Source organism: Ruditapes philippinarum, unplaced genomic scaffold (assembly GCF_026571515.1).
Source record: "Ruditapes philippinarum isolate M1 unplaced genomic scaffold, ASM2657151v2 ctg18231_1_1_1_1, whole genome shotgun sequence".
NCBI classification, from domain to species: domain Eukaryota; kingdom Metazoa; phylum Mollusca; class Bivalvia; order Venerida; family Veneridae; genus Ruditapes; species Ruditapes philippinarum.
The window spans coordinates 1-14,726 of record NW_026866827.1 but is presented as its reverse complement, the minus strand read 5'-3'; the positions used below and the strand labels follow the sequence as shown (position 1 = coordinate 14,726).

Here is a 14,726-nt window from a genome sequence, read left to right as displayed (position 1 = left end):
CTGTGTCCCAAATTTTAAACCAGTTTATCACTTTCCTTTAATTTGGTAGTTTGTTGGTTTCCCTCAAGCCAATTTTAAAATACATGTGCCCAATTTCTGAAAACCAAAACGTTTGAAAACGGGACGGAAATAAATCCAAAGGGGGGGGGCAAAAAAATAAATAAAACTGCAACAAGAGAGCTAAAAAAACAATAACAAACAAATCCAATTCTTTTTTTTTTATTGTAAGATACTGTACAGAGATTAACGGTATGATTTCTGGTATTTTGGCCCCTTGGGAACCTGGACCCCAAAAATTTTTTGGGCTCGCACCGTTTTTGGACCCAAAAAACCCCAAAAAGATTTCTTGTCATAAGCAATCAAAAGGTCTTTGATTTCCTTCTTGGAGGCCTCATCAACATCTTAATTGAAAAAAAATAACAATATGCAAGCAGTCTGAAGTCCAGATCTTAACCAATCGTCCCCTATTATTGTTTTACTTGGAAAATAATTATATACATCAACTCAAACTATAAATTTCATTCACAAGTATTTTCCTAAAAGAAACACACTACTCTGAATTACTTCTTCAAAATCAGATCAACAAAACTGAGCCAATTCATTAAAGTAACACATCAGAGCGATTCTGACAAAAGTTATTGTGCAACTTCTGATAAAAATTTATCATCATTGTGTTACCAACCAATTATAGCTCATTAATTCACTTCATTGAACATTCATACAAATTGTACAATCTTAACATTTTCATCTTCAAGAAAGATTAAACCAATTAAAAATGCAATTTTATAGTATATTTTAATCAATGATTTTCATAAAATAGAAAATAGGTATGAAGTGTCACCTCAACCTATGAATTTCATTCACAAGTATTTTCCTTAAAGAAACACTGTCTTGAATTATTTATTCAAAATCAGATCAACGAAACTAAGCAAATTCATTAAAGTAACACATCAGAGCGATTCTGACAAAAGTTATTGTGCAACTTCTGATAAAAATTTATCATCATTGTGTTGCCAACCAATTATAACTAATTAGTTCACTTCATTGAACATTCATACAAATTGTACAATCTTAACATTTTCATCTTCAAGAAAGATAAAACCAATTAAAAATGCAATTTTATAGTATGTTTTAATTCTTAACCTGCTGGAACCAAACCTGGTTAGTCTTTGCCACCAGTATAGAGCCAGGACATCCTAAACATCCCTGAAGTCTGAGCAGGCTCTATACTGTTTGCTTACATTTAGATTATTTTTTATCTACAAGATTGACATTTGGAAGCCACACTAGTCTTTTAAATAAATTCAGTGGATTAAAGGTTAAATATAAAAAAAAACTTATTAAAAAAAATTTACAATTTGTTTCAAAGATTAAAATTTCTTTAAAATGTTTATGCTTGAAATGAATACCAGCACATTTATATGAGAATCTTCTATTATATATGAACTTGACAAAGTGATCACTAATTTACTAACAAAAGTTTAACACATCAGAGCGATTCTGACAAAAGTTATTGTGCAACTTCTTATAAATAGCATCATCATTGTGTTTCAACCATTTATTTATAAGCAATTAAATCTTTTTAATTCACTTAGGAATAAACAAACACTCGTGCAATATTTCAACATCAAAATTAGTCAAAAATAGCATAAAACTCAATTTATTTCAATCATAACAATCTTCAGTCTTCACACTTTACTTTGGACTTTAAAATAATAATGTTATTGTTAGGTTTTTAAATACTTACATTTCTGATAATAGGCAACCAGAGATTTGGAGATGGCCTGTCTGATAGCTGAAATTAGAATGGAGAAGGAAACATGATTAATTTTAAACTGATAATTTTTTCCTTCACTTATCTGAACATGTACTTTCAAAAACATTTCATCTCTTCATCAACAATTCAAAGACATTTGAGCCGCGTCACGCCAAAACCAACATAATAGGTTTGCGACCAGCATGGATCCAGACCAGCCTGCGCATCCACGCAGTCTGATCAGGATCCATGCTGTTCTCTTACAAACCCTATAACAAGTAGAGCAACTAATAGCGAACAGCATGGATCCTGATCAGACTGCGCGGATGCGCAGGCTGGCCGCAAACGCACTATGTTGGTTTTGTCATGACACGGCTCATTTCATCTTTATTGACTATAAAACATGAGCAAATCACTTATCATTCCGTTTTAAATCATATCAATGCCAACTTTTTTCAAGTCATGATTATAAAGACGTTTACTTCTGATAGAGACCTGGATGTAAATTTTCAAAGCATTCAAAGTCAGTGACCTTTCTGAACTGATTATTTTAGGTTTTCCACAGCTATGATGGACTAAACAAACAAGAACCGGTTGAACCGGGTGATGCTCCCCGAGAAGGTTCTGGACACAGGAAAGTATAAAAAAAATGAACAAAAAGCAAAACTCCAAAATTAGGCAAAGCGGAGTTATGTTTTTTTGCACTGCACTTCTATTCAATGAGATCTATCTATCTATAAAGTTTCCTGATGATATCAGAATTATGTCCCAGGTAAAAGTCAAAGTGTAAAAATGAACAAAGGGCAATAACTCCAAAATTAGACCAGGCTTTGTTTAGGTTCTTTAAGCATTGCAATTCTATCCAATTATATCTAGCTACCTACAAAGTTTCATGTTGATATCTCTAATAGTTTTAAAGTATTGTCCAGGACAAAAGTCAAAAAGTAAAAATAAACAAAGGGCAATTACTTCAAAATAAGGCAAGGCAGAGTAATGATTCTTAAGCACTGCACTTCCACCCAATGAGACCTATCTATCTACAAAGTTTCATGTTGATATCTCTTATAATTTTAGAAGTAATGTCCCAGACAAAGTCAAAGTGTCAAAATGAACAAAGGGCAATAACTCCAAAAGTAGGCAAGGCAGAGTTACCGTTCTTGTGCACTGCACACCTACTCAATGAGATCTATCTACCTACAAAGTTTCATGTTGATACCTTTTATACTATTAGAGTTATGTCCCGGACAAAGTTCAAAGCGTTAAATAAACAAAGGGGGATAATTAAAAAAATAGGCATAGCAGAGTTACGGTTCTTGTGCACTGCACACCTACTAAATGAGATCTATCTACCTACAAAGTTTCATGTTGATACCTCTTATACTTTTAGAGTTATGTCCCGGACAAAGTTCAAAGTGTAAAATAAACAAAGGGGGATAATTAAAAAATAAGGCAAGGCAGAGTTACGGTTCTTGTGCACTGCACACCTACTAAATGAGATCTATCTACCTACAAAGTTTCATGTTGATACCTCTTATACTTTTAGAGTTATGTCCCGGACAAAGTTCAAAGTGTAAAATAAACAAAGGGGGATAATTCAAAAATAAGACAAGGCAGAGTTACCGTTCTTGTGCACTGCACACCTACTCAATGAGATCTATCTACCTACAAAGTTTCATGTTGATACCTCTTATACTTTTAGAGTTATGTCCCGGACAAAGTTCAAAGTGTAAAATAAACAAAGGGGGATAATTAAAAAATTAGGCAAGGCAGAGTTATGGTTCTTGTGCACTGCACATCTACTCAATGAGATCTATCTACCTACAAAGTTTCATGTTGATACCTCTTATACTTTTAGAGTTATGTCCTGGACAAAGTTCAAAGTGTAAAAATAAACAAAGGGGAATAATTAAAAAATTAGGCAAGGCAGAGTTACGGTTCTTGTGCACTGTACACCTACTCACTGAGATCTATCTACCTACAAAGTTTCATGTTGATACCTCTTGTTGTTTCAAAGTTATGTCCCGGACAAGAAAAGGGGACGGACGGACGGAAAGACGGACGGACAAGGCGGCGACTATATGCTCCCCTGAATTTTTTTCGGGGAGCATAAAAATCAAGCATATCATGATGTCAAATCTGCAATCATAACTGTTATATAAATAAATTTGAGTTTGTACACATCAGAGTGAATGTATCAGCATCATCAACTATGACGGCAGTTCCTATCAAGACACAACGGTTCATCATACGTGTACAGATAATCCTCAATATTTATCTTACTAAACTTGCCTTCATTTATAGGCAGCCACTTCTTGTAGATTTTCAAAACCCTAAAACACATTTAAAGAACCCTACTGATGACTGTTTGTGTTTTTTTTAATTAAAGCACCGTTAAAGAATAAACTTGAGATAAACAATATCCTTATATCCTTTCCCAATTGGAACTCAGCCTTGGAAAAAGGCCCCCATTGGAATAATGAGGGGGAGGGGGGGATTCTGACAATTTTGGAAAATTTTTATCAAATTTTAAAATATACCATATAAATGCATGACTTTTTAGGTTTTAACATTGTCTGGTCATAAAGCATGTTAAGAAATCAGTCAAAACAGTTTCAATTTTTTTTCTCAGAAGTTGTTTTTTCATTAATGGCTGCTTTCTGGAATTTTTATTTGAAAATTGGGGGAAAAAGCATTTTTTGTACAAATAGAAACACAGGTGGGAGAATTAGTTCAAGTGTACACATCAGAGTGAATGTATCAGCATCATCAACTATGACGGCAGTTCCTATCAAGACACAACGGTTCATCATACGTGTACTGACATCTTTAGGTATTTAGAAAAAGAAGTTCCGAATTGGGATTTAGAGACTTTAAAGGTGCATCATAACTTAAATGTTCAAGATATGTATAAACAAGCACATACATTTTCAGGATTAAACTTAACTTCTATGACTGGAATACAAGATGGTACAATCAGTCAACTTTAATTTGAGTTGGATTTATCAGATTGTACACATTTTGCTCAAATGGAAACCTTAACGTAACTTGCAAAACTATGCAACTATTAACATTAACAAATATTAAAATATAATTTAATCTGCAAATAACATGATTTTTTAAAGTGAACTTTGATATGTTCTAGTGTTTAAGGAAAAAGCAATCTTTACCAATAGACTTATAGATAGACCTAGTAATTTAATCAGTTCTATGGTACGAGTCATTATTAGTACATAGAATTCATCAACACACATCAGAGTGAATGTATCAGCATCATCAACTATGACGGCAGTTCCTATCAAGACACATTGGTTCATCATATGTGTGGATCAACCAAAACCATAAAAAATTTCAATTACAATAACTTCAATCATACAATCACTGAGAAATCAATCGATAATTTTTTTGAATTTTCTTTCAGATTTTCTTTAAAGTCAGATGTTGCGTTTCAAGTCATGTTAATTTTACGTTGCAAAAATGCTCTCAAATGGATGTTTAGTTCAGGAATACCCCAAATGACCTTCCATGTATAGCACATCATGGACATTGACCATCTATAAACTTCCAAGGACAGCATCCTAGAAGCCACCAGATATATTACTAGTATGCACTGAAATCACTATATTTCATTTTTTAAAATGACCATTTAGCTTACCATAGATTTGTGCAACATGTCCACCACCTCGGACTCGTACACGGATATCAACTCCAGCAAACTTCTCCTTTCCCAGTAACAGGAATGGTTCTTGAAGCTGAAAATATATCAAGCAAAATATTAATACATATTTATAACATTGCTTTCCCAGTATGCTGTTTTTGTCATACATCATTAAACAAACTTGACACCGTGTAAATATTTATTTTACGATACAGAATGTTTTGTTTAGTTTTTTTTTTTTCAGTACAAGAAAATTTACAGAAGCTTTTCTCGATTATTTGACATTTTTTAACATATATGAACTGACTGAACTTCAACAACTTTTCTTTTTATTTTATTTCTTATACAGTTGAAAACTTTATCATTGTCATTCCTTTCTTTATACATCAAAAGAGACATAAAATATAATATTGTGATAAGTCATCAAAATAAAAAAGTCAATCAGTTAAGTCATAGATAATCTAAATATAGTTTAATCCTGGTTTAATCATAGAAATATAATCACCATAGACAGAAACTAGTATTTCAGAAGGTGTAAAGTTATCACTGACATTCATTGCCATAGAAGTCGGTTATTATTACACTTTCATCATCAATAACTACCTATTCAACCCACTTATTTTTTTTACACAGGTATGTCTCATAACCTCAGACTCGAACATATAATCTGTCACAATTCCAACATAACAAAGCATATAATCTATCATGATTCCACCTTAACAAATCATCATCATAATCTGTCAAGATTTCAGTTCCAAATCATATAACAATAGTTTTAAACTGATTCATCTTTATAGTGACAACACATCAGAGCGCTGTGGAGGTTATAATCAGCAACTTCTCATAAGCAGAACTGGATAAAACAGTATCATCATAGTGTGTCATCTTTTTTATGTAGGATTTCAAAATGTATTTAAAGAAAGAAAATAAAGCTTTGGTAAAAGTACACATTGTGACAACACATCAGAGCGCTGTGTGTCATCTTTTTTATGTAGGATTTGGAAATGTACTTTAAAAGAGAGAAATTAAAGCCTTAGTAAAAATATATATAGTGATGACACATCAGAGTGCTGTGGAGGTTATAATCAGCAACTTCTCATAAGCAGAACTGGATAAAAACAGTACCATCATTGTGTGTCATTTTTATCATGTAGGATTTCGAAATTTATTTCAAAATGAGAAAATAAAACTTTAGTAAAAGTATACATAGTGACAACATATCAGAGCGCTGTGGAGGTTATAATCAGCAACTTCTCATAAGCAGAACTGGATAAAACAGTATCATCATTGTGTGTCATCTTTTTTATGTAGGATTTGGAAATGTACTTTAAAAGAGAGAAATTAAAGCCTTAGTAAAAATATATATAGTGATGACACATCAGAGCGCTGTGGAGGTTATAATCAGCAACTTCTCATAAGCAGAACTGGATAAAAACCGTATCATCATTGTGTGTCATTTTTATCATGTAGGATTTCGAAATTTATTTCAAAATGAGAAAATAAAACTTTAGTAAAAGTATACATAGTGACAACATATCAGAGCGCTGTGGAGGTTATAATCAGCAACTTCTCATAAGCAGAACTGGATAAAACAGTATCATCATAGTGTGTCATCTTTTTTATGTAGGATTTCAAAATGTATTTAAAGAGAGAAATTAAAGCCTTAGTAAAAATATATATAGTGATGACACATCAGAGCGCTGTGGAGGTTATAATCAGCAACTTCTCATAAGCAGAACTGGATAAAACAGTATCATCATTGTGTGTCATCTTTTTTATGTAGGATTTGGAAATGTACTTTAAAAGAGAGAAATTAAAGCCTTAGTAAAAATATATATAGTGATGACACATCAGAGCGCTGTGGAGGTTATAATCAGCAACTTCTCATAAGCAGAACTGGATAAAAACAGTATCATCATTGTGTGTCATCTTTTTTATGTAGGATTTCGAAATGTACTTTAAAAGAGAGAAATTAAAGCCTTAGTAAAAATATATATAGTGATGACACATCAGAGCGCTGTGGAGGTTATAATCAGCAACTTCTCATAAGCAGAACTGGATAAAAACAGTATCATCATTGTGTGTCATCTTTTTTATGTAGGATTTCGAAATTTATTTCAAAATGAGAAAATAAAACTTTAGTAAAAGTATACATAGTGACAACATATCAGAGCGCTGTGGAGGTTATAATCAGCAACTTCTCATAAGCAGAACTGGATAAAACAGTATCATCATTGTGTCGTTACAAGGGTACAGAGGTAAAAAAAATCCACTGAAATAACCTCAAATTAAGACTTCACACTGAAATTATCCAAGTCTGAAAACTGGCTTAGTTATCACTTTCACTTTTGGACAGCGAGAATCAACTTAGTGAGATTATCATTATCAGACAAAGTCCATAGATTTAAATTAAACAAAAAAATTCTTGTATGAAACAGCATTGCAGCTTTTCATTGAATCTTTTGATCACCTCAGTGTGTGTAACAAAAACAGTCATTATATTGCATTGTAAGTAAGGATTTGTCATCATTGGTGATCAAAACTATAGTCTTCTGTTATTCTTGAACTTTAATATCAGCAACCTATTTTATGAAATTTATACATATATATAACAGGGTTCTCACTAGGACTTTAAAACATAGAGTCCATGGACTCCCAACCCTGAAAAAGTTGGAGTCCAAAAGCGCGTCGCAATTAATATGTTTACAGATTAGTCATTCAATTGCTGATATTTTGAATCTTCAAGAGACTTCCAAAGTTTATAGTTATTCAAAAGAAACTCTGAACTACATAGTATAATTATTGTTTTGTTGTTGATATTTATTATGAAATTATTTCATTATAATGCTTCAACACATGGAAATCGGTTTTGTTTGTTTTTTTCTCCACTTTTATACCAAATCAAATTTCATTCTGGTTAAATAAGTCCACTCTAAAGACAAAAAGTTTATATTTGTAAAAAAAACGTAAATGTATATAGGCAGCGTTTAGCGGAATGAATAGGAAAATCGTGTACAGCTTCAAACAGTGTGTAAGAGATTCATCCAATCGACAATTATTTTAGCAAATATCTCCAAAAGGGGGCAAATTGAAGATCGATATTTAAAGATTTAATGTTGATTAAATAATAAAGGAACAATTCATTCGCATGTTTGGCTTGGAAACCGAGAATTTTTGCGAAATTTTAGGGTTTCTGGCGAACGTGAAATCGCCGATGTTCGGGATCAATTTTCGGATAGAATCTAAATATCAAAGAAAAGCGTATGTGTATTTTGGTTTGTTGTCCTGGCATTTCGGCACAATATCTTAAATTCTTAATAGCCTTATCGAAATTTATTGCAAGAATGAAACTGAAGCAAAATTGTGCATTAGAAAATGCCGAAAATATTCGACAATCATTCATAACTACACTCATTTGTCATTTGAGAAACAGTCTTTTAACTTGCGGCGTAATTAGTCGATAATTTTATCCTTTTGTCGGTAAAATTTGCTAATTTCCAATCAACTGTTGATCAAAGATATAAAATTATCACCTCGTGTTATATCTGGTAATTACATGTACTGTACAGCGCGTGTATACATTAGTCTGATCACTTTTGCGTGATAAAGATCATAATCGTTATCGCTGATTGGCCAATCGCTTCACGGGTCGATGTGCATATAGACTGACACACGCGGACGCATTTGTGTATTGTTTCTGGTTGTAAACAATCGGTAATGTTTATGCGTCCCCAGGCAAAATTAAGCGTACGTGGAATCCTTGCTCTGAAATATTTGCGTCCAGCTGTAATAAACATGCGTACCGGGACGCCGAAATAAGCGTCCCCGAGAACCCTGTATAAAATGAAAGAGACCTTAAGCCTGAAATAACCTACACCAGCAACTTAAGTTTATAAATTACTTTACATAAAACAACAGGAGGTGACTCACACAGAACAGTCGGGTGAAAACTCAAAACAATCAAATGCAATATTTAAGCTCTTGTGTGAAAAAAAAAGAATACAGGCACTGTCTTGTGTTTGTTCATAATGTTGGTCTTTGGTACAAGGAAAATATCGCAAGTTCTGAAGGGGTCCTAAATTAATAAACAATAACACTACAATTCATCACCAGTCATAATTCAATAAATTTAATATTGAACTTATCTTGTTTCACCAATACCTTCTAATTACCTTATAAACATGAAACAAACTTGTATGCCTACTTTTAAGAACAATGACTGCAATTATGACACCCAATCATTGCCAAAGAAGTTAAACATAAAATTTCAATATAAAATAGGGGTCACATTTATTTGTTATTTCAAGTGACAACACATCAGAGCGCTGTGGAGGTTATAATCAGCAACTTCTCATAAGCAGAACTGGATAAAACAGTATCATCATCATGTGTCACTTTGAAACACGGCAATTATTTTAGCGATAACTTTTGACTGAACATTTTTCCTATCCAAAGACATGAAGATATCCAGATGTGCAGCTGCTTTTCTACTTTAGGATGAATTCCTTAATTAAATGCCTTTCTGTTGTCTAACATAATATACTGTGTATATTTCATTGGAAACTCACATAGGAGGGGCCCTCACAGAACCAATCAATTTCCCTATCCTACATCTAACCCAATGATAGATTATATTGACCAATATAAAATTAATCAGTTAAAATACACTTTTTGATCACCTCAGTGTGTGTAACAAAAACAATCATCATGTTTCATTGAAAATAAGGAATTGTCATCATAGGTGATCAAACAAATTTCATTGATAGTTTCAGATTAATTTATGTGCACCAAATACGTGAGATCAATTTTTTTTTCTTCATATATTTAAAATTTGTCCTTACTTTCAATATAGAAAAAAATTTACATTTTGAAATTGGATGAACGCAGAAATATAACGAAGACTGGACATTCAGATACTGTTTATACAATGGGCTAAAAGTTGAGACAATAATGCAACAAAATGTTTAATTATTCTTGTTGGAAACTGGAAAGACTGATAGCAACTCGAACAACAAAAACAAAGGCATGAAACGATAAAAGATATCTACATTTATACGACCATATAACAAACTTGCTATTATTCTTATCTTGTCAGGAAATAGCTTTTTGTCATGCAATTCTTTTACATGAACCACAAAGTAATGACTGACCTGCTCAGAGAGTGTGTAATGAAATCACTGACATTCATTGCCATAGAAGTCGGTTAAATTTGAAATTTTCATCACAACAGGTCATCAAATTAAATGAACTAGCAATGTTCTCTTAGCATCTTAAAACAGACACAGTGACAACACATCAGAGCGCTGTGGAGGTTATAATCAGCAACTTCTCATAAGCAGAACTGGATAAAACAGTATCATCATTGTGTCATCTCTTGTAGCTATGTGAAACGTGTAGTAATTATTTTACAGATAACCTAAGACCAAACATTTTTTCTTATCCAAAGAAATGAAGATAACTAAATGTTTTTCCGCTTGAATCTAAGTAAGTGCCTTCCTGCGACTTACAAAATATTCTGTGGGACAAAAAAAGGGATCTTTTGTGAACTAGGATACACATTGCTTTTATGCGATGTAACACCTGGAAAATACTATTATTCCTCAGAGTACTTTCACAGAAACATGTCCATATAGCACACACTTATCAATATAAAATTTTATCAATTAAGATACATTGCTTGATCACCTCAGTGTGTGTAACAAAAACAATCATCATGTTTCATTGATAATAAAGAATTGTCATCATAGGTGATCAAACAAATTTCATTGATAAAATCTCTGATTATTTTATGTGCACCAAACATTCAGCTAGTTGAGTTTTTTTCCATACATGGAAATGTTTTGTAATTTGTCCTTACTTTCAATATTTTGAAATTAAAGAATACAAAATTATACAGGAGTTTTAACTGGACACTTATTTTTTGGTTCTGTTAAATGTTAATATGGCCACTTTCCAGCTTTACTGGTGGAGGAAGACCTCGGGCTGCTTTGTATATCATTTCAGGCCCATAAGTAGAACCACAGAAGTAGAAGCTAGCTTACATAAAAGTAGTCAAAATTAATTACAGGATAGGTACCCATAGCTGTTAGGGGCAAGTTTGGACCTTAACTACTTACCATGGACCCACAAAATATGCCACTGTAAAAGCATTGGAGACGAGAAGTAGACAAAACCATTTAAAATTGAATTCTTGGAAAATCATGGAATGACAGCAACTTAAACAATATTAAAATGCCTGTAACAAAAATACACCAATATAAACTGCCTTAAAGATCTATATTGTCAAAAAAACTTAGTCAAACTTTTTTCATACAACAAAAGATTAATGGCCCTGCTCAGAGAGTGTGTAATGAAATCACTGACAGTCATTGCCATAGAAGTCGGTTAAATTTGAAATTTTCATCACAACAGGGCATCAAACTAAATATATTTAGTAACAATATTCTCTTGGCATCTAATTTATTATTATTATATTTATACAGTGACAACACATCAGAGCGCTGTGGAGGTTATAATCAGCAACTTCTCATAAGCAGAACTGGATAAAACAGTATCATCCTAATGTGTCACTTTTGAAGTTACAAGAAATATACATCAAATAAATGCACTCAGGTTGTTAAACTTATTTCCTATCCATATCTTCTAGCAAGAAAAAAGGTTTACAAACTTGACAGCTGTTTTACAAAAAGTTGAATGCCATAACAAAGTTCCTGTCTCTGATTATAAATATATTACTTTTGGTGCATCTTGAAATTTTTGAGCTTTTTTTAAATTTGAAATTGCTATCACAACAGGTTATCAAATTAAATGAACTAACAATGTTCTCTTGGCATCTAATTTATTATTATATATATAGTGACAACACATCAGAGCGCTGTGGAGGTTATAATCAGCAACTTCTCATAAGCAGAACTGGATAAAACAGTATCATCATTATGTGTCACTTTTGAAGTTACAAGAAATGCATATCAAACAAGAACTGTCGGAGGACAGTAACGCTCGACTATTCGAATATTTGTCACAAGGGTGTTTCATTGAGTATAATAATGCTTACCTATATGAATACATTAAATTGTCCGAAAAGGTACAAAACCCTTTCAATACATTTCCCTTCAGTAGTTATGGAAGATACAAGCTTACACACAAAAACTTAACCAAGAATTTATGAATCGAAAAAGGGGCATAATTTATGCAAAAAAGTAAATCAGAGTTATGGGACTGTGCCAATCATCTTAGATAATCACAGACAAAAAGAGTGTGAAGTTTAAATCCATTCCCGTTCAAGTAGTTATGGAGATACCAGCTTACATAAAAAACTTAACCAAGAATTTCTAAGTAAAAAAAGGGGCATAATTATGCAAAAAAGCCAAATCAGAGTTATGGGACTTGTGCCAATCATCTTAGATAATCACAGAGAACAAACGTGTGTTGAAGTTTCAATCCATTCCCATTCAGTAGTTATGGAGATAACAGCTTACATACAAAAACTTAACCAAGAATTTCTAAGTTTTGAAAAAAGGGGCATAATTATGTAAAAAAAAGCAAATCAGAGTTATGGGACTTGTGCCAATCATCTAAGATAATCACAGCAGAGAACAAGTGTGTGAAGTTTCAATCCATTCCCTTCAGTAGTTATGGAGATACCAGCTTACAACGCAAAAACTTAACCAAGAATTTCCTAAGTCGAAAAAGGGGCATAATTATGTAAAAAAGTAAATCAGAGTTATGGGACTTGTGCCAATCATCTTAGATAATCACAGAGAACAACGTGTGTGGAAGTTTCAATCCATTCCCTTCAGTAGTTATGGAGATACCAGCTTACATACAAAAACTTAACCACAGGGACGCCCGACGCGAACAAATGGTGAACTGCATTAGCTCGATTATTCTGCGAATAGTCGAGCTAAAAAATGCACTCAGGTTTCAAACTTATTTCCTATCCAAATCTTCTAGCAAGAAAATAGGTTTGTAAACTTGACAGCTGCCTTACAAAAGGTTAAGTGCCATAACAAAAGTCTCTTATCATAAAAATATCACTTTTGTTGCATCTTGGAATTTGTGAGCTTTATTTTTTAAGGTGACAGTGAGCGCAACCTGGATAGAAACATATTTATTCTTCAGGTAACAGGAACAATTAATACACATAGAACATCCAAAAATATTTATCAATGAAAACAAAATCATTCAAATAGTGTACCATTTGATCAACTTGGTGAGCGTAACAAAACAATCATGTTTCACTGGAATGATTTGTTTATAGCTGAACAAATCAAAACAATAAAATCTCTTAATTATTTGATGTGGAACTAATTCAGTTTGATTTTTGTAAATTGCCTTCTTCAATACAGAAATTGACCTGCTCAGAGAGTGTGTGTAATGAAATCACTGACATTCATTGCCATAGAAGTCGGTTAAATTTGAAATTTTCATCACAACAGGTCACCAAACTAAATGAACTAGCCAGGGTTGTCTTTAATATTTTTTGCAGAAGGTTTGTTTTGAACTTGAGGCGGTCATTTCTTTCTTTATCATGCATAACAAAAAGTGTTTTCTTAATTTTGAGGCGGCCCATAATGCATTTGAGACAGGCATTTTGGCCTCCTGCCGCCTCTTAATGACAACCCTGCTAGCAATGTTCTCTTGAAATCCAATTTATTATATATACAGTGACAACACATCAGAGCGCTGTGGAGGTTATAATCAGCAACTTCTCATAAGCAGAACTGGATAAAACAGTATCATCATAATGTGTCACTTTTGAAGTTACAAGAAATATATATCAAATAAATGCACTCAGGTTGTTAAACTTGACAGCTGCCTTACAAAAGGTTAAATGCCATAACAAAAGTCTCTGATTATAAAAATATTACTTTTGTTGCATCTTGGAATTTGTGAGCTTTATTATTTAAGGTGACAGTGAGCACCTGGATAGAAACATATTTATTCTTCAGGTAACTGGAACAATTAAATAACACATAGAACATCCAAAAAATATTTATCACAATGAAAACAAAATCATTCAAATAGTGTACCAATTTTGATCAAAATTGGGGGTGAATTTAACAAAATCATGTTTCACTGGAAGGATTTGTTTAAAGCTGAAAAAAATCAAAACAATAAAATCTCTTAATTATTTGATGTGGAACTAATTCAGTTTGATTTTTGTAAATTGCCTTCTTCAATACAGAAATTGACCTGCTCAGAGAGTGTGTAATGAAATCACTGACATTCATTGCCATAAGAAAGTTTTTTTGGTTTTTTCTTTGCCAATTTTCAAGTTTCACTTTGGTATCAATTTTATTAAATTCGTAAATT

The 14,726-nt window shown here is 32.6% G+C and overlaps 1 protein-coding gene across 1 annotated transcript; it reads right to left on the bottom strand.

Moving 5' to 3' along the window:
- Positions 1-243: 243 nt before the first annotated feature.
- On the bottom strand, positions 244-5,505 carry LOC132733820 (small ribosomal subunit protein uS9-like; the record flags this gene model as incomplete). The annotated part of the gene is given in 3 exon segments (XM_060720509.1): positions 244-401; positions 1,748-1,795; positions 5,409-5,505. Coding segments are annotated over 3 exon segments (303 nt in total), but the record flags the coding sequence as incomplete, so codon positions are not given.
- Positions 5,506-14,726: the final 9,221 nt, after the last annotated feature.